At 51.2% G+C, this 20,935-nt stretch overlaps 1 protein-coding gene across 1 annotated transcript; it reads right to left on the bottom strand.

The window, feature by feature from the left end:
• Positions 1–7,492: 7,492 nt before the first annotated feature.
• KRT79 (keratin 79) lies at positions 7,493–18,117 on the bottom strand. The gene is made up of 9 exons (XM_027967276.3): positions 17,626–18,117; positions 15,525–15,745; positions 14,405–14,465; positions 14,189–14,284; positions 10,620–10,784; positions 10,287–10,412; positions 9,120–9,340; positions 8,380–8,414; positions 7,493–8,151 (listed from the first exon to the last, which is right to left on the bottom strand). The coding sequence occupies exons 1-9, from the start codon at positions 18,100–18,102 to the stop codon at positions 7,940–7,942; spliced, it is 1,614 nt and encodes a 537-aa protein (XP_027823077.1). The 5' UTR covers positions 18,103–18,117; the 3' UTR covers positions 7,493–7,939.
• Positions 18,118–20,935: the final 2,818 nt, after the last annotated feature.

Below are 20,935 nucleotides of genomic sequence, written 5' to 3'. Positions count from 1 at the left end.
TTGGCTCACCAGGACAGGCCATGGCTGTTTTCCCATAACAGTCTCAGCATTCGGGGCAGGAGCTGGAAGAATGGGGTGATGGGGACACCTTTGGCAGAATAATGAAACCTCTGAGCCCCTTCTCAGAGAAATGTTTTCAAATACAATACCCTAGTTTTAAGCTCGAGCTTAAAGTCTTTCCCACTGAGTGCAGTGGATCTGTGTTCAAATCCCACCTGTTGCTACTAACTGGCTGTGTGGTCTTGGGCAGGTCACCTAATCTCTCAGAACCCATAGATCATAGATGATCTCACAGATCATGAGATGATGTACCTACAGTGCCTGGTACACACTAGGGCAGGAGACATTCATTCTTACATCCTGCCCAGGCTTCAGTGTCGCCACTTTTGAGGAGAAACCAGATGAATCTTCATCTCTCTTCTCAATCTCTAATGAGACTGCTATCCCGAATCTGGGGAATGGCAGTGAAGAGGGCATTCATGATTCCCACAGGCCCGAGCTGTCCCTGACCAAATGAAAGCTGGCCGCTGCAGAAACGAGCAGCCCTGGACTTCCCTGGAGGCCCAAAGGCTAAGAATCTGCCTGCCAGTGCAGAGGACAAGGGCTCAACACCTGGTCCAAGACAATCCCACATGCCACGGAGCAACTGAGCCCGGGCGCTGAAACTACCGGCCTGCGCTCCAGAGCCCGGGCTCCGCAACAAGAGAAGCCACCACAATGAGAAACCCTCACACTGCGACAGAGGAGCCCCCACTTGCTGCAGCTAGAGAAAGCCCTCACAGGAACGCAGACCCAGTGTAGCCAAAAATAATTTAAAAAAAAAAAAAGCAGCCCCTTCCACGCAAAGAGACTGAGGAGGCCCATGGGATGAGAAGGTGCTGCATGGATCCAGGTCATGGGAACCAGGCTGCAGGAAGACTGAACTGGCTGGGATGTCTCTCCTCCAGCCAGCTCCTCTCTCCCCACCCCCAAATTCATTGCCTCTCCCTGCCCTCCTCTTCCTCTACTTCTCATCCACACCTCACCCGCTGTCCCCATCTACCTCTGCCTTTGCTGGGCTCTCTATGCACCTGCCCAGATGGCCTCTAAGCAAATGAGTGATTGGAAGGGCTATGGCAGGGAGGACAGGAGACACCCCCCTCAACTGGGGCTCCATCAAAGGTCCACTGGAGAAAGCCCGAGCCATGGTCCATCCACCTGTAGTAGGTGAGCGTTCTAGAGCCAGGACCATCTCCTGTGAAGGTCAGGGTTGGACATCCTTCTCTCTATGAGTATTTGTGGAGTGCCAGCTTTGTGCCAGGCTCCGTGCTGACTGCTTTATATACATGTGATCATGTAATCTTCCTAGAAGCTCTCTGTAGTCAGCATCACAACCGTGCTTACAAATGATGACTTGGAAGACCCTGGGGAGGTGAAGTAGCCCCCGGGGTCACACAGTGGTGCAGCTAGGACCCCAACTGACATCAGTCTATTCCCAAAGGCTCTGCCCTCCCTGGCCTCTCACCCATACCATCCTGCCTGATATAAAGTCAGTTTGTCTAATTTGTACAGCAGTCAACCCAGATTTGGGCACCTGAGCTAACCTTGAACCAACAGTTCAGGTCAAGGGGGTTCTAAGTGCTCAAGTATGCCAGGGTTTACCGATTTCCACCCTAGTGGGCATGGCTGAGGCTGTAGCTGAAGGAGCAGGGAACACCCGGAGCCACCCTCTAGGGGAGCTGAGGTCTGATCGTCTGCTTTTCTGCCCCGAGGGTGGGAAGGGGCAGAACCCAGGGCTCAGAACCCTCACCTGCCTCACCTCCCACTCATGGCTCGATCCTCCTGGCTGCCTCTAGGGGTTGACGAGGACTTTTGCGGCTAGGAGGAGGGTTTTCCTCCACAGAGATGTAGCCCCATGGTGTCTTGTGATGTGTCCATTGTGTCTTATAGTCTATGGCTCTGACCCCAATACAAGAGAATGCTGTATCCTTAAGGTGTGTCTAAAACAGAAAGCCAACAGAGGTGGAAGGGACTTTAAGGGAAATAATCTATAATATATAATCAATCTTATTTTGTGCCTGTGGGACACCCAAACCATGGATCCTCAATGGAGGTACTGCTCGTCACGCAAACCCTAAGTTGAGGCAGAGGTCATCCCTCAGACAGAAAGATGAGGGAAAGGCTGCCTGCCTTTCCAGGTGGCAGTTACTCTCCCAGAGAACTGCCATCCTGTGCTGGACGCTGACTGCTGTTCTTGTAAGAATTCCCTTCCTCACAACAACCCAGCTAAAGGGGGTCACCAGGCTGTTTAGAGCTACAGACAACCAAGGTTGAGAGAGCTTACATAATTTGACTAAGATCACACAGCTAGGAAGTGGTGGAGGTAGGTGGCCAGTCCTGTCCATCTAACTTCAAAGCCTGTAACCTTGATCTCTACACGCCAATGGTTTATATCAGAATCTGCAGGAAAAACAATTATACGGGAACGTTGACCCATAGCTTGTGGTCCACCAGAGCAGCCACAGGGCCTTGGCCAGCACACCAAATGTTCTATCCCTGCTTTTGAGAAGGAATGTTGATCGAATCATGTAGCCCTGTCCTTACAAGTACCCAGTAAGATAGGACCCTGTTGTAGGGGGCCAATTCTGTGTCCTCCAACTAGGTCCAAATTAGCTAAATGACAAATCCTGCAATAAACCCAAACCAAACAGAAAGAAAGTTCTAGTCTAGAGCCCTATTCTGTGGCTCGTTATAAAGTCAGAATTCCCAGAAGTTCACAAAACCCTTGGACTGTAGCCTGTAAAACTCAAGGCAGCATGCCCTCAGTGTACAAGAGAGCCCTTTCCCCCAAGGGAGAAAGGCAAGGAAGAGCTTCCATCCGTGAAACAGGGAAGGATGCCTCCTGCAGCCTTGGGCCAGAGGCAGCAAACTGGACCAGGTGATTCTACCTGGCAGCAACAGCTAAAATCCGGTTCCCTGCCCCACCTCCACAGCTTCCACTCTTGTCCTTGTGACCCTTCCTCAACTGGCAGCCGTTCCCCATCTTGTCAAAGAGGGATGAGCAGCTGACAGGGGTTTGGAGCAGAGCGGAGGGTGTGTTTGCCTGGGGCTTTGTGGGTGAGGGAGGTAAGCCCTGGCATTCAGTCCTGGGATTACAGGGATCCCAAGTCTTTTATTCTTAGCCCCAGACCTGGTGTGTGGTGTGGGAAAGCACCTCCGCCCTCCCTGACCGGGTTGGTGCCCTCACCCTGTTCAGTCACCCAGCCTCAGCCTCCCCTGAGTCACTCCGTGGGGAGACAGAGCCAACTTGGGGATCATAAATTCTACAGAAAGAACCAGTCAGCATTTTGGAACGGGGACAGTGAGGGCAGAGAGAGGGTGGGGAGCCCTTAGAATCGGGAAGCGGGGTCTGTGCACAGTCCCCCCTTTCCCAGGGGCAGAGAACATTTCTGGTCTCCCCCACCCCCCAGGGCATGTGTCAGCAGGGGTAACCCAACATGTTCTGGCAGCAAAACCATTCTTGTCATCAAAAACAAATGCACAGCCCCATTTGTAAAACAAGTAAAAGAGGAGATGCTCTGATTGGTGCAGAGGAGGGAACTATGAAACTTCTTGCCTGCTGGCCTCTCCCAGACCCCTTGAGAGCAGCCCCTGGGGTCCTGAGTCTCCAGAAATTCAGCCTGGAAACCCCTGTGTCTGGGCCAATCCCAGATTTACACAAGTGTTTCTAAGTAACGTAACAATTTGTCCTTAGTGGCTCTTCCTGGCCCATAGTATAATCTTTGAGTTTTGTTATATGATGAAACTGTTTCTATTTCTTAAGTCCTAAATATAATTTCATATCTTTTTGCCTTTTCGTATTGTTCATGGGGTTCTCAAGGCAAGAATACTGAAGTGGTTTGCCATTCTCTTCTCCAGTGGACCATGTTTTCTCAGAAGTCTCCACCATGGCCCTCCCGGGCCTACCTGGCATGGCTCCTAGTTTCACTGAGTTAGACAAGGCTGTGGCCCATGTGACCAGTTTGATTAGTTTCCTGTGATGTGGTTTTCACTCTGTCTGCCCCCTGACGGATAAGGTTAAGAGGCTTATTATGGAAGCTTCCTGATGGCAGAGGCTGTCAGTCCTAAAGAAAATCAGTCCTAAATATTCACTGGAAGGACTGATGCTGAAGCTGAAACTCCAGTACTTTGGTCACCTGATGCAAAGAACTAACTCATTGGAAAAGACCCTGATGGGAAAGATTGAAGGCAGGAGGAGAAAGGGACAACAGAGAGTAAGATGGCTTGATGGCATCACCGACTCGATGGACATGAGTTTGAGCAAGCTCCGAGAGTTGGTGATGGACAAGGAAGCCTGCGATACTGCAGTCCACGGGGTCACAAAGAGTCGGACACAACTGAGCAACTGAACTGAACTGGAGTGAAATATAATTTCAATAAAATTGTTTCTTTGTTAGGATATATACATAAAGTGAAGTTGCTCAGTCATGTCCAACCCTTTGCGACCCCATGGACAGTAGCCTATCAGGCTCCTCTGTCCATGGGATTTTCCAGGCAAGAGTGCTAGAGTGGATTGCCATTTCCTTCTCCAGGGGATCTTCCCAACCCAGGGATCGAACCTGGGTCTCCCACATTGCAGACAGATGCTTTACCGTCTGAGCCAGCAGGGAAGCTTAGGTTATATACATATGTGTATGTGTATAACTGAATCACTTTGCTTTACACTTGAAACTACACAGCACTGTAAATTAACTATGCTTCCTTTTTTTTTTTTTAATTATCTGATTACCACTTCCAGTTGGCTGAATTGGAACTGTGAGAGTGAGCACCCTTGCCTTGTTCCTGATTTTGGAGGAAAAGCTCGTGACCTTCTACCTTGAGTGTGATGTTAGCTGTGGGCTTGTGATAAATGTTGAGGTATGTTCCTTCCATACCTAGTTTGTTGATAATTCTTATCATGAGTGGGTGTTGAATTTCTTCAAATGCTTTTTCTGCATATATTCAGATGATGCAGATCCCTGGGTCAGAAAGATTCCCTGGAGGAGGGCATGGCAGCACACTCCAGTATTCTTGCCTGGAGAATCCCATGGACAAAGGAGCCTGGCGGGCTACAGTCCATAGGGTTGCAAAGAGTCAGGCATGACTGAAGAGACTTAGCACGAAGCATGCACATTGAGACAATCATATGATTTTTTTATTTTTTATTCTGTTAATGTATCACACATTGATTTGTGTATGTTGAGCCAACCTTGCATCCCAGGGATGAATCCCACTTGATCATGGTGTGTTATCCTTTTAATGTGCTGTGGAATTCCGTTTTCTAGTATCTTGTTGGGAATTTTTTTGTACCTATAGTCATCAGAGATATTGGTCTGTAGTTTTCTTTCCTTGTAGTGTGCTTATCTGGCTTTGATGCTAATCCCATGAAATGGGTTTGGGAGTTTTCCATTCTCTTTGGGGTTTGGAGAAGTTTGAGAAAGGTTGACATGAATTCTTCTTTAATATTTGGTAAAAAAAAAAAAAAAAATTTTGCCAATGAAGCCATCTGGTCCTGGAATTTTCCTTGTTGGGAGACTTTTAATTACTGATTCAATATCCTTACTGGTAGTTGATTGGTTCAGATTTCCAGTTTGTTCCTGATTCAGTCTTGGTAAGTGATATATATCCAAGAATTTATCCCTTTCTTCTAGGTTGTCTAGTTTATTGGCATATAGTTGTTCATAACAACCTCTTATGATCCCATGTATTTTTTATAATTTCATTGGTTTATTTGTGGCTGAGCTGGGTCTCCACTGCTTTGCCCGGGATTTCTCGAGCTGTGACAAGCTGGGGCTGCTCTCATTGCGCTGAGCTTCGCATTGCAATGGCTTCTCCTTTTGTGGCATGCAGGCTCTAGATGCATGGGCTTCAGAAGTTGCAGCACGTGGGCTCAGGAGTTGTGGCACACAGGCTTAGTTGCTCTGCAGCGTGTGGAACCTACCCCGACCAGGGATCAAACCCATGTCCCCTGCATTGGCAGGCAGATTCTCACACACTGTTCCACCAGGAAGCCTGATCCTACGTGTTTTTGTGGTATCAGTTGCACTGTCTCCTCTTTCTTGAATAATTTCATTGATTCGGGCCGTCTCTTTCTCCCTTGGTTAGTCTAGCTAAAGGTTGTCAATTTTGTTTACCTTTTCAAAAATCCAACTCTTGGGGGGTTTTATCTTTTCCGCTATTTTCCTGTTTCCTATTTAATTTACTTCTGCTCTAATCTTTATTATTTCCTCCTTTCTTCTAAATTTGGACTCACTCTGTTCTTTTCCCAGTTCCCTGAGGTGTAAAGTTAAGATGTTTATTTGGGTTCTTTCTATTTTCTCAATACCTGTGTTTATAGCTATCAATTTCCCTCTTAGAACTGCTCTTGCTGCATCTCATAAGTTTTGGTATGTTGTGTTTCCATTTTCATTTGTCTCCAGATACCTTTTTATTTCCATCTTTAAATTTCTTCTTTGATCTGTTGGTTATTGGAGTTGTTTGGAGTGTACTGTTCAATTGCCATGTATTCATGTATTTTCCACTTTTCCTTCTGTTATTGGTTTTGAGTTTCATACTATTGTGGTCAGCAAAGACGCTCTATATTATTTAAGACTTTTAAATTTGCCAAGACTTGTTTTATGTACAGCATCGGTGATATAGCGGTGAGCATAGCTGCCTTCCAAGATTTATTTTGTGGCCTAACACAGGATTTATCCCAGAAAGTGCTCCATGTGCACTTGAGAAGAATATACATTCTCTTATTGGCAGGAACATGCGGGGTTTTATGGATGACTGGATGTGAGGGCTGAAAGAGAAATCATCTCACTCCAAGATGATGAGCTGGGGACCAGAAGCCAGAGGTAAGGGAAGTAGTTCCTGCCAAGGCTCTTCTAAGCCAGATGCTTTACACATGTTTCCATCACGCCCGTTTTAACAAAGGAGGAAGTTCAGTCACTCAGTCATGTCCAACTCTAAAACCCCATGGACTACAACACACCAGGCTTCCCTGTCCATCACCAACTCCCAGAGCTTGCTCAAACTCATGTCCATCGAGTCGGTGATGCCCTCCAACCATCCTCTGTCTCACCCTCTGTTGTCCCCTTACAAAGGAGGAAAGTGAGGCCCAAAGAGGCTAAGTAATTTGCCCAAGGTCAGCTAGTAAGTGGTAGAGTCGGGATTTAAACCTATTGTGAAGCCCAAGACCTCTCCACTGAACACATGCTGCCTGCCCCGCAGAGCTGGCAGGGGGCACAGTAGCATTAGGGGAGGGGCTGGGCAATAGACAGCTGCTGGGAGCTGGGTCCTGCTGGGAGCTACTTACATAGTCCCTCCAACCGTCTCCAGGCCAAAGCCTACAGTGGTGATGGTACTGAACTAATGTGCTCTTAGTAAGATTGAGATATTGTGAGCATGTGGTTGTTGCTGCCTAACCATCGCTGAGTTAATCAGTTGACAGTTTCTGTTTTCTGGGCAGGACAGACAAGCCCCAGACAGCTAGCTGCAATTACCGTTTATTGAGATACATCACAGCACAGACAAGGGAGGGGAACGTAAGTAGATTCAGGGAGGGGGTGGCCTGGTGGGAGACGGGAGACCACTTCTGACTTTATCCTCCCTCAGCCTGACCTGAGCCCAGAGCAGACGAGCAGAAGAGGTGAGAGAAGCTGAAATGGCCTGGGGAAATCCAACCTCCTCTCCGTGGTCAAAATATCATCCCCAAATCATCCAAATACATTCTGCAAACTGGTGGCCTTAACCACCCCTCCCATCCTGTTACAGAACCAAGGAGGAAACCTGGGTAGATTTGAGCCCTTCCCAAAATGCAGATCCCATGCGCAGTCTGGCATGCCTGTACCCTGGTCAGTGGTCCTGGGGCTATTCCTGCTCCTGAGGATGGGGCGCGGGGAGAGAAGTGCAGGGGCCCCAGCTTGCAAGACAGCAGCTAATACCTCCGGCTGGACATCTTGACCGTGGTGGTCTTCCGCAGGATGGAGGTGCCCCCAGAGACAGGCCCTCCCTTGACAGTGCTGTAGCCTGCATTGGTGCTGAATCTGCCCTTGCTGGCACCGGCACCCCCACCCCCACCCAGGGAGATGCCGCCCCCGAAGCCAGCCACACCGCCTCCGCATACAGTGGTGGAGTTGCCCGTCACCGCTGCAAGAGAAAGGGTCTGGGTGAGGCGGGGCAGCCATGTCAGGAGAGGATCTAGGGCTTCCCGACATCAGGGAGTGACCAGAATGAACTCAGACAGTGGTGCCCTGGGAAACCGGGGGCAGGGGGCTCATTCTCTGGGACCCCCCGAACCTGTCTCCAAGGCTCAAGGACAAATTGAATGGACTGAGCAGAGGACTGGGGCCGGGGCCGGGGCGGCAAAATACTCACAAATGCTGACAGCACTGGGACATTCTCCAGACATCCTGGGGGAAACAGACAGGCCAGGTGAAGGATCAGTGAGCAGTCCCAGGAGCCCAAGTGAAAACCCTGTCTCTCCCTCTCATTGTCTTTACAATAAATCAACTCAGTGGGCCTTGAGACTCTCAGGAGCCGGAGCCACATGACAAAACCAGGGCACCAAAGCTTGGCCCAGGGCTGCCCTGGCACCCTTCCGCCAGGTCCTAAAGCCAGTGTAGCAGAGAAAGCAGAGATTCAGTAGGCCAGGCAGCTCCATCCTTCTTCTGCCCTCTCCTCCCTCCACACTTGGACCATAAGCAGCAGCCCCTGCTCCAATGGAATGGGAAACAAAACCCACTCCACAACAGAGCTGCCCGTTTTCTGGCTAAGGTGACTTTCTCTGCATCTCATGCCCTCCACAAGAACAGAGATGATGAATTTGTTTTCGAAGCTTCTTCCAGGGTCAGAATCTGGTGTTGGAAAAGAAAACCCTGTCCCCTGTTGGCCTGCCAGACACCATGAGGATTACTGATGGTAGTGCCAGCCGGGGAGACACACAGCGAGGCCCTGAACACAAGCAGGAGAGTCTCAGGTGACGAGCTACGAGCCCAGCTCCACGGGTGCTCCCTTACCCTCCTCCCGACACAAGAACCAACTACATGGGATCTCCCACAGGGCAGGGCCAGGAGCCCTCAGAATCAGGACAGAGAACGGGGTGGGGGGGCACCCACCTGCTCTCCTCACTCTCCAGCAGCTTGCGGTAGGTAGCGATTTCCACATCCAGGGCCAGCTTGACGTTCATGAGCGCCTGGTAGTCACGCAGCAGCCGGGCCAGGTCCTCCTTGGCCTGATACAGGGCAGCATCCAGGTCCCCAAGTTTCTTCTGAGCATCTTTTAATGCCAGCTCCCCACGCTGTTCTGCATCCGTGATGGCAGTCTGCAGCTGCTGGCACTGCCGAGGGCATGAGAGGTATTGGGCACACCCTCCAGGGTCATCGCATCCATCTCTCTGCCCTTAAACTAGACGTCACCATCCCCAGCTCCCCTGACTGCCGCCCCAACCAACTGAGAAGGAAGGAAAAGAGAAACATTCCTCTAAGAGAGGAGGTGATACTATACGAACAAGGTCATGTAGCCCCACTGGGAAAGTTCTTACTGAAGTCTAATCTTAAGGCCCTCCTGGGGGCTTTCCTGATGGTTCAGTGGTTAAGAGTCTGCCTTGCAATGCAGAGGACATGGGTTTGATCCCCAGTCTGGGAAAATCGCACGTGCTGAGGAACAGCTAAGCCCATGTGCCACAGTTACCGAGTCCGAGCACTCTAGAACCCATGTTTCACAACAAGAGAAGCCACCGCAATGAGAAGCCCGTGCACCGCAATGAAGAGTAGTCCCTGCTCACTACAACTAGAGAAAGCCCGAATGCAGCAACAAAGACCCACCACAGTCAAACAACAAAAGAATGAAAGAAATCTTAAAAAAAAAAAAAAAAAAAACCTTCCTGCTGCAACGCACCCCAGTGCCACAAAAGAGATAAAACAAATCATACAAGCTCACCATTAACCAAATGCTTCGCTCTGCTCTTTGGAGGAGCCCATGCCTTAGATGGAGTTAGCAACTGTGACCTGGACTCTTGAATGCTCAGACTCCTGCTCTGACCTTTTGGAGATGGGGTCAAGCTTCTTGGAGGGGGCTACTCTACCACCAATATGCTGTGTGATCTTGGGCAAGTCCCTGTCCCTCTCTGAGCCTCAGTTTCCTCTCCTGTAAGAGGAGCTTCTTGATCTTATTGTTCCAGCATTTGAGCGTATCCCATCCATGGGGAGAAGAACAGGCCTTACCCTTGAGCACACCTCTGCCAACACCCAGGCCTGACCCTCAGGCCCCCACCAGAGGCTCACCTGCTTCTTGACTGCATCTGCCTCCCCCTGCAGCCTCTGCACAGTGCGGGTGAGCTCAGCGATCTCATTCTTGGTGTCCCTCAGGTTGTCCCCATGCTTCCCAGCGGTCACCTGCAGTTCCTCATACTAGAGACCAAAGAAATGGCAGTGAGCTGTCAAATCATTCCAGGCCCACCTGGGTAACTGGCCCCTGGACCCACCCTCACAGCTGGATGAGTAGGCTGGATGTGTCTGGCCCCAACCTCCGAGGAGTCCAGGGGCCCAGGCACCTCACCAAGGGGGAAGGTCTGGGTGCAGGCCCAACCCACACCCCTGAGCCAGCCATTCTCTCACCTTGGTCTGGTACCAGGACTCAGCCTCAGCCCTGCTCCTCTGGGCAATCAGCTCATACTGGGCCTTCACCTCAGCGATGATGCTGTCCAGGTCGAGGTTGCGGTTGTTGTCCATGGAGAGGATGACACTGGTGTCAGACACGTGAGTCTGCACTTGGCTCAGCTCCTGCAGAAACGGATGTAGCTGTCTCCAGCACCCCTGTCCCAGGCCAGGGGAGCAGGGGGTAGGGGAGTGATTTTGGCATCAGAAGGACGTGCTCCCGCCCCTCCAGGATCCACCCTAAAAGGAATCTATGGCTGCCAGCAGAGTTTCAGTCTTTCCAGCTGGAAACAGGGCTCCCAGTTGGATAGACCCCTTTCTTGGTATGGATTTGCAGACTTCCAAGAGCCTAAGGAAGGAAGGAGTGCCTTCTAGCTGTTACCAGGCCCTGAGCCAGCAGGCTCACCTTTAATCCTCAGAACCCCTGGGAGGCAGGCAGGGCCACAGCTGGCCCACAGGAGGTTGTGCTGTGCTGGGCTAAGTCTCTTCAGTCGCGTCCAACTCTTTGCGACCCCATGGACTATAACCCACCATGCCTCTCTGTCCATGGGATTCTCCAGGCAAGAATACTGGAGTGGGTTTCCATTTCCTCCTCCAGGGGATCTTCCCGACCCAGGGATCGAACCCATGTCACCTGCGTGTCCTGCATTAGTGGTGGGTTCTTTACCACTGGCGTCACCTGGAAGCCCATATATGTACATACGTGTGTGTATAATCAAATCGCCTCACTGTATAACTGAAACTAACACAATATTGTAAATCAACTATATTTCAATTTAAAAAATAAGAAAGAAAGGACTACCAAAGCCAAAACTGATATCTGTGTAGAAATAGATTTAAATGGTCAGATTAGACTGGCTTTTAAAAGGTGGAATGGGTTGGAGGTGGGGGCCAGGCAGAAAGACACAAGCTTTGAAGACAGACAAAGCTACGTTCAAATGCCTGTCTGACATTCACCAGCTGTGGTACTGAGGTCCTCACTAAGCCTTACAAGGCCTCAGTCTCTTTTTCTGTAAAATGGTCATGATAATACCTTCATAATGTAGTTGATCTGAGGATTCAGATTCACACATGACCCATGGTGGGTGCTCAGTAAAATGCATTATTTGCCCAGTCTTCTCCAAAGGTCAGTCAATATGCCCATGAAGCATGTGCCACAGATGAAATCAGTGTCGCAGTCGTACGTTGCCAGCATTATCTTGCAGCATCACTCATCACCCTCCCCGGCTCAGGGTCCCTCCACAGCCCCATGCCAGAGTGTGGTCCTGAGGAAAATTAACTTGGAATTTTTCAGACAAGAGGCAAACACTATCTACCAAACACCACCAAGAGTGGATAAGGATGTTCTTGCTAGGACTAGAGGATAAAAAGGGCAGGCTTTCCAAAGAAAGAGCGAATGCAAGTGGAGAGAGAAAAACTCTGTGGCGTTAAGGTGTGAGCTTTTTATCTATGCATGGGGAAAGGAGCCAGAGAGATGAAGTGATGGCATCGGAGCAAGGGCTGGATCCCACAGGGACCCCCCCAGGCCAGAGGGAACTTTCCTGCCCTGTATGACATGCCAGGGATTGGTGGTTGGCCTTCTGAATTTCCTTAAGATCTGGCCTGACCAAAACCAGGCCTTAAAATCGATTACTGAGTGCTGTGTTAGCCATCACAGCTGGTGTGCAAGCAAGGGAACAACTGCTCTGGTCTTCACTCTTACCTCCCCAGGAGGCACCGGAAGTGGCCCTGGCTTGGTCACTTGGTCAGCTCACCTTCCTTGCTCACCTCCTCGCCTCGTTCTCCCACACACTTGATGCCTGGTTCACTGGCTGCTCTCCAAACACACTGCTCTTTGGCACCTCAGTATCATGGTGCAGGCTGGGGCCCCAGTTGGCAGATTCTACTTGCCCCTTCTTTACAAATCCCGTCCTTCCTTCAAAATCCAAACTGCTGTCTCCTCTGAAACTCTCCCAGCCCTCCCAGGAAGAGCCAGCCACAGCCTGTCCCATGCAGCTCACCTGTCCCAACATGGCTCCCAGCATATCATATGGAAGCCTGCAGAGGCAGACTGTCCTGCCAGGGCTGTGCAGAAGGCACTCAGCAATATGCAGCAAGTGGACAGGGAACAGCAAAGGAAAGGAAAGCTTTTAAGACACTAGGAAAGCCAATTCCTTCCCATTGAGAGAAAAGGGCCTGGGCACCCTTGACCTGTCCTAAAAGAGAGACCATCCTAAGAGAAGAGAATGAGGAAATCCCAGATGGTGAATGACCATCAATGATCCTAGTAAAGAAAAAGCTAGGGAGACACCTAAGAAATCAGCAGTATGACACAGAACACTCCCCAACAAGCTCATCCTGAAGGACACACAGAGATGTCTGAAGGAGAGCAGCACAGCCAAGGATGAACATGGGGAGTTCATCCTCAAGGAAATGCAAAGGTTGATGGATAGCGGCCTTTAGATAAGCTCTAGGCAAGAAGAACAAGAAGGCAGCATTGGGCTAACCCTACAGACAACCAGGCAAAGCCAACAACTCTACTCCTACATCATTTGCTCTTTCCTATCAAGGGAAACAGTCAGTAAACTGAAAAGGGCAGGATGCTTGGGAAGAAATGGAAGCCAAGACAGATACCGAGAGTAGGAAAGGCCTTCGCCTTGCTGACAACATCAGTCGTCCAGGCCAGGGGAACAAATACTAGGACCTCATGGCCATGGCTAGGGAAACAAGTACCCCTGGAGATCCGTGAGAAATACGGTAGAAGAGATTCCAGAACCTGAGACATGGAAATATCCTCATTTTCAAAGGGGAGACATTTAGACTTCTCCAAGTTAAACGTGACATAAATCTCCCATGAGCCTCCAGAATGAACTCTAAACTGTGTGTGAAAGGCATGGAGCCAAGAAGACACCCCTAAGGAAAAGTCAAGCCAAACAGATTTTCTTTCATGCCTGTATTACCAAACCACTAAAAGATCCCGTGGATGTGTTTGACCAAGACTCTTTTTTTTTTTTGGAAGACATCGTCTTTCCTTCTCTTCAAAGCCTCAGTCTTCAAAGCCCCTTTGTTTCCTGGAATCCCTCCTAAATTCTGCAGTTTACCTGCTACCCACTCCTCACCTCCTGCTCTAACTTGGAATTTCAATCCCCACTCTCTACCCATCTGAAATCCTCCATCCTTTGCTCTGTTATAAACTGGGCAATAAGGAAAACAGTATAACAAACAGTCCAAGGACGAAGTTTTAACTCCACAACTGCCTCTAGCTAGCTATGAGAGCATGGACAGCTTACTCAGAGCCTCAGAGTCCAAGACTATAAAATGGAGACAATAACAGTACCTATATTACAGAGTTGTTGAGAGGATTATATAAAAAACTTAGCCCAGTTCCTGGCCCATCATAAGCACATAAGACATGGATGCTAGTATTGATTAAGGGTCCAGATGCTATATTCTATCAATGAAGTTGCACTACTGAATTCTGATCAGACTTCCAGGAGGAATCCCCAAAACTGTATCGGAATGTAAGTATCCCTGTCCATTGGCTGTCTCACCTCTTCATAGAGATGCCTCAGGAAATCCATCTCCTCCACCAGGCGATCCACCGTGCCATGCAGATCCATTCGGCCCATGTATGCGGCATCTACATCCTGGGGAGAGAGAGAGGAGGGCAGTGGGCTCAGCTGCCAGGACTCTTGCCCCTCTCCAAGTCAGCCCAGCACCCTGGCAGATAAAGACCACCTGCCCCCACTCCCCGCCACCCTGCTCACCTTCTTGAGGACCACAAATTCATTCTCTGCCGCAGTGCGCTTGTTGATTTCATCCTCATACCTGTTACACAAGGGAGACTCAGCCCAGTTCACCTTTTAAGACACTGAACCTAGTTGGCTTTAAGGAGTCCCTAATGGGTCCCACAACGGCCAAAAACACCTTTGGGGAGCAGTTCTGTAATGCAGCCAACCAATGGAGAAACTGGGATACAGTCTGTAAATAATCCACCCACCCTTTCTGAGAAACTGAACACAGTATTTGTGCAATAATATGGCAACTGAGAGCGGCCATCTCTTTGAATCAGAGCTCTTGGGAGGCTTTATGGGAACAGGTAAAGACGTGTCAACAGTGGCTAACCTTTGCATTCACTTTCTACAACAGGATGTCATTGAAAACGCCAACTTCTGTCCAATTGCTTTCACTGAGACTTTTAAGATTTTAAAATTGCCAGTGTCAAGCAGTGGGGAAAGTTATGAAGGTTTATACCTTAAACTCATGAATATACAGCTCAACCCAGTCATAATATGTGAATTTGGGTAGTACATTAGTTGCATCTTGATTCAAATAAACTGTATTTTTAAAATTTATGACGCTAATGGAACAAGGGCAAATTCAATCATTGATTAGATGGTTGATGATACTGAGGATTACTGTTTTAAAAGATTTAGATGTTCTTATGGCATTGTGTTTGTATATTATTAAGTCAAGTTACACAGATGAACCTATGAATACATCCGGTAAAAATGCTTGTGAGTGAAATGACTTGGATGAATGAGATTTGCTTCAAGACAATAAGGGAAGAGGGAAAGGGAGTGAGTAGGGGTATAGACAAAACAAGATTGGCTGTGAGTTATAATTATAAAAGCTGGCTAATGAGACCACAAAGGTTCATTACACTTTTCTCCCTATCTTATAATAGTTTTTAAAATTACGACACACTGTGACAATCCTCCAGGAGGCCATGGGTCCAGAGCCTGAGCCCCCATGGGAAACAGCTCTGTCTGAGCACCCACCCAGCTGGGTCCTAGGACCCAGGAATGGGGTGGCCCTCTCCTGGGAGATTCCCCATGCTGCCCCTCCCCGTTCATACGTGGCCACAGTTGGTCCAGCCCTCCTCACTTGGTCTTGAAGTCCTCAGCAAGATCCTGCACATTCCTCAACTCTGAGTCCAGCCTCCCCCGCTCGCTCTGGAGGTTGTCCAGCTTCCCCCGCAGGTTGTTGATGAAGCTCTCGAAGAGGGGCTCCAGATTGTTCCTGGTGACGCCCGATTTCTGACCCTGCTCTTGCAGCAGCGCCCACTTGGTCTCCAGCACCTTGTTCTGCTGCTCCAGGAACCGCACCTGAGCCAGAACAAGAAGGGTGGGCTGCGGCCTCCCCCAGCCCCAGAAGGGACCAAGACCAGGCTCATTGTCACCATCCATCCTGACCAGGACACACCATGGGGCAGTGCAGGGTCTATGCCTTGCTTTGGGGAGGAGTTCCTGAGGGAACCATCTTTGCTGAAAAAGACAGTTTGATCCAATGACAAGGACTCTAAAGGGTTAATGAACATAAAAGGTCCAGTTCGGCCATTTACTGGTTGGTGACAGTCAAGTCACTTCTCCCTGGGTCTCCTCTTCTCATTTATCCTGGGTAAATCACACTAAATCAATGTTTCTGAACCCTAATTCTGCATTAAGATCAAAAATTTTAAATGCAGATACATCTATAGTATATGTGTGGATATGTATGTACATATGGATATATACAAATATACCTACAAAGAGGGGGAAAGAAAGCAAAAGTGACAAAATGCTAAAAACTGGTAAACCTGGGTGAAAAGAAATATAGGAATATATTGTACTACTATTAAATCTTTTCTGAAAACTTGACATTTTTTAAGTTTTTAAAATACGAATGTCCAGCCCTATCTCTATAGACTTAGAAGCATGCTCATGGTGAGAGCCCCCAGGGGGATCCTCTGCCCAACCAGGCTTCTAAGACACCAGACACGGACAAACTGTCAGACCCCCAGGTCCTAGGCCGTGATTCTGAGAGCCTGAGAGGGTTTGCTTCTTTGACCTCTGGGACAGTCCCACAGAAGAACCAAAAGTCACTCGGGGAGACGGTGAGGGGTCAGGCAAAACAGCTTGCCTCATCCTTTGCCATCTGGCCTCTCCGGATCCCACCTCCACAGCACCCCAGGCCCATGGGTCCGTGGCCCCAGGGCACCATGCAGCAGGCGTACCTGCCAGGAGCAGTGACCTCTTAAAGCCATGAACTTGAGTCCCGGGCCCCCCACTGCCTCCAGGTGATCCTGGGCAAATCACTTCGTCTCTCCAGACCTCAAATTTCTCTTTTTAAAAATAGACACACTGTCAGCCAGACTGACTTCTCATGAAACACTGTGCGTATCAGATGGGAAAGGGGGCATCAGGGTCCTTTGGAAACCCACAGATCACTGAACCAAGGTATGGTCATCCACCAGGATTCTCCTTATCATGGGCCCACTGCCTGGGGGCCTTGGGGTAGTGGTAGACTGTGCGGCCAAGTGGGCCTGGAAATGCCAGACATTAGCACAGGAGCTTGCCTCATTGGCCTGGGAGCCAGAGAAGGGGTCAGGATACCCCTGATCTGAGGCAGGTCAAACTGCATATTCCTGAGTCATGGCGGCCTGTGACCAGTGAACTCATGTCCACCCCACCCTGAGCTTCTTGGGTGGAACAGAAAGGAAGGATTGGAGAAGCCAAAAGGAGACTTCCTCTGGAACTCCCCACCGCTGCACTGTGTCCTGATAACGTTTTCGTCCTTAGAACTCCTCCAAAACTAACAGAACAGGCAACATATGGGGTTCTTGGGGACTTGACACTCAGGCCAGTTTTCCCAGTTACAAAATGACAGGAAGCAGGAAGGGCCACCCCACTAAGAGGAATAATGAGGACAATCCACTATTGAATTGTACAATAAGGCTGCTGTGTAGCCCCATTAATGATGACTGCAACACCATCAAGCTGGGCTGGGCCAAAAGGCCTCGTGAGTGCAACTCGAGAGTCATCATCACTTGCGACTAAAGACCATCCAGCCACTCGGGTCCAGGCATCCCAGAAGGGCTTCAAAAGTCACTCCATCCATCCCCGCCCCAGCGCACATGGGTAGCAACAGCCTCCGCCCTGCCCACCCTCTCTCAGGGGCCCAGCTTGCACTCCTCAGCCCCTTCCTGCCTCCTTCCACCTGGGCCCACCTTGTCGATGAACGAGGCGAACTTGTTATTGAGGGTCTTGATCTGCTCCCGCTCCTCCGTGCGCACCCGCTGGATCTCCGGGTCGATCTCCACGTGGAGGGGGGTCAACAGGCTTTGGTTGATGGTGACCTGCTGGATGCCACCAGGAGGACAGACGGGCCCCAGCATCGGCCTGCCAGCCCCCAGGCCCATGTAGGCCCCACCGCCAAGGCCAAAGCCTCCGAGCACCCGCCCTGCCGAGGCCCCTCCAGCCATGTTGACCGAGATGCTCTTGCTGCCCCCTAAGTTATAGAGGCTCCGGCTCCCAAAGCCACCCATGCTGGGGCCACAGCGGGGCCCCCCGCCACTGCCACTGTTCCGGGACACAGTCACCGAGCTGAAGCTGGTGCGGGCCCGGGAACCACCCCCACCACTGGCTGAGCTGGAGCTGAAGGCCCCTTTGGTGGAGTATGTCTGCCGAGACACGGAGGATCTCATCGCTGCAGCGGGGCCAGATCAGACAGGAGAGCTGGGACGGGGCACAGTGAGCTGCTGGGCCACTGGTGGGCTTTTTATCTTTTCCCAGCTGGGCTGGCTCCTGGGCTCCACAGACACTCCTGCCCCATCGCCCCAGGAAGAGAGGGAGGGGCCTGAGGGCCGGGGGTGTTCCTCTCCCATTGCGGGAGGGAAGGGCTGCTCCCAGTCATCACCTGAGCTCCAGAGCTGGGGTTGAGCCAACCGTCTGGGGCCGCATGCCACCTCCTTCTCCCCCCCTGGGGTGCTCCTGACTTGAAACAGGATGATACGGGCTCCCAGGGCCACCCCCACCACCCAGTGGCTGACTGGTCTCCTCCCACCCAGCCCTGGTGGCAGCTCTGAGTCTGTGGGGCTCTGTCTGGGGTTGGTCCCAGCCCCTGTGGTAAGCCAAGGCCCCAGGGCCCGGGCTGTGCGGGTGGTGGGGGCGGAAGCATTGGGCAATGGGCTGTGGAGAGGGTGCCCGGGCCTGCTCCAGTCCTGCCATTCCGGCCCACAGCCTCGGCGCCTTCTGGCAGGTCCAGGCTGGGGCCACAGGTGCCAATCTGGGTTGGGGATAGACAGTTCTTTTGTTGTACACTGGCAGACTGTCTGCCCGGTAGAGAGCCTATGCTGGGCAGAGGGGACGCAGGACAGAGAGGGTCCCGGCCTGACACAGAGGCCTGGGCACTTGATAATAAGGAGGTAGAAGGGCCGAAGCCAGGAGATGAGGGAGGCAAAGACCGGGGGTTTCAACAGCCACCTGAGTCCCCCTTGGCAGCATTCCCTCAGAAAGGCCCAGCCATTTTGGGAGGAGTTGGAAGTGGGTGGGGGACACACCCCACCCTGGCTGGACATAGTACAGATTCAAAAAGCATCGGAACTTCCCTGGTTGCCCATTAGTTAAGACTCCGCGCTTCTACTACAGGGGACACAGGTTCAATCCCTTGTCGGGGAACTAAAATCCTACATGCTGCAAGGTACAGCTGAAAAAAAATAAGATGTCTCCAACAAAAGCCCCATGAAGTCTATAGATACCCCCAACTTCCCATCTTCCCAGCCACAGAGCCCAGGGTCTCGATCCAGAAGAGGCCGGAGGGCTCCTCAAATCACTTCACAGGGTCTCGTCCGTACCTACCACCTGGGGCGGCTGGGACCAAACACATCCCTGAGGAAGGACGTGGAGATGTAAAGTTAGCCAGCTGTTAGGACAAAGAAGTGGTGAGGATGTGCCACTGACTACCCACCTCAACTCTCGGCAAGGAAGTGATCCCAGAAGGAGAGAGACTTGCCCGAAGAAAGGAGCAGGGACAGCTCTCGCTGGGGTCCCCACACAGCTGCCAGGGCCGGGATCGGGGTTCCATAGGAGAGGACAAGGGACCACCCCTCCTGCCCCAGGAAACAGGCAGAGAGCAGGTGCTCTGGGCCCAGGGGAGGCTGTGGGATGGTTTCTAGGCGGCCGGGAGGCTCCCAGTTGCCTGAAGGAGTTGAATCCAGCCTCCTAGGGCTTCTCTGGTGGCTCAGATGATAAAGAATCTGCCTGCGATGCAGAAGACCTGAATTCAACCCTGGGTCAGGAAGATCCCTTGGAGAAGGGAATGGCTACCCACTCCAGTATTCTTGTCTGGTGAATTCCATGGACAGAGGAGCCTGGCAGTTTCCATGGGGTTGCAAAGAGTCAGACACAGTAGGGCAACTCACACTTTCACTTTCCCACACTGGATGGGGGTGAAGATGCTCCCAGAACTAGTCCCTCGGTGGCCAGGAAAGGGTTTTTTCCTCCCTGCTTGGAGTCAGGACACCAGGCATTTGGGGGAGCTGAGCTGGGAGGTGAACCCCCACTGAGCTGTGTGTCCTTGGGCAACATTCAACTTCTCTGGGCCCCCCGGCCTCTGCTTATGACCAGGGCCTGCCAGGGAAGTCCTTTCAAAAGCGCTGGCCCTCCATCCCAAGACCGAACCATCACTTCCTGCTGAGCTCAGTGTCCTGTCCCTGAGGCTGTAGCCCCTTCTTCAGCTCCCTTATCTCTTCCCCAGGGAGCATGGGAGGGGAGACAGGGGCAAGTGGGGAAAGGAGTGATGTCAGCCATGTGAGTAGGCACAGCGGGGTGGTGGGAGCAGACTTGGCCGCAAACACACCCTCCAGCCCTCCCCAGGGACTGACACCCTCCTGTGTTTACCTGGCACTCAGTGCCAAGGTGTGTGCCGGGGGCTGCTGACAGCCACGGAGGAAGCCCACAGTTACTATCAGAGACAGTCTCACCAGCCCCAGCCCAGACGGCGTGGGAGCCACTCCGCCTTCTCCAGTCTGGCTCTCCACTCATCTTTGTACAGGACACCCCAATTCAGACCTTTCTTCCGTAGCTGAGGAGGCATGGCTCCCTCCCCGCCTCTGCTGCTTGAACCAAGGGCCTCCATCTTTAGAGACCCTCTCTTGTCCAGGGCCCCTCCCTGCACAGGACACAGGAGCAGAGGGGACAGAATGCTGCTGCTGATATAAAAGGGATGAGGCGAGACAGCTGATGGCACCAACCTGGCACCCAACATGGGCTGAACGATAGGAAAGATGCAGCGGTGAAGAAAACAGTCACTGCCCTTGAGGAGCCCCATCCAGGGCAGGGTTTTCTCATCTAATAGGAACAATTATAATAGTCAGCATTTATTGAGCACTCACTACAGGGCAGATACCTTCGATACAAAAACACCTTCGAAACAAAAACATCCAGTCCCCGCACTGGAGGTTCTCCATAAGCATCCTTTCTGCTCCAGTTGATTCCCCGACCTCCCTGATCCCTGCAGGCCACTCCCTGGCTCTCTGG

This window comes from Ovis aries, chromosome 3, assembly GCF_016772045.2.
Source record: "Ovis aries strain OAR_USU_Benz2616 breed Rambouillet chromosome 3, ARS-UI_Ramb_v3.0, whole genome shotgun sequence".
Lineage (NCBI taxonomy): Eukaryota > Metazoa > Chordata > Mammalia > Artiodactyla > Bovidae > Ovis > Ovis aries.
Note: the sequence above shows the minus strand (reverse complement) of the source record. Positions and strands in the feature narration are given on the sequence as shown.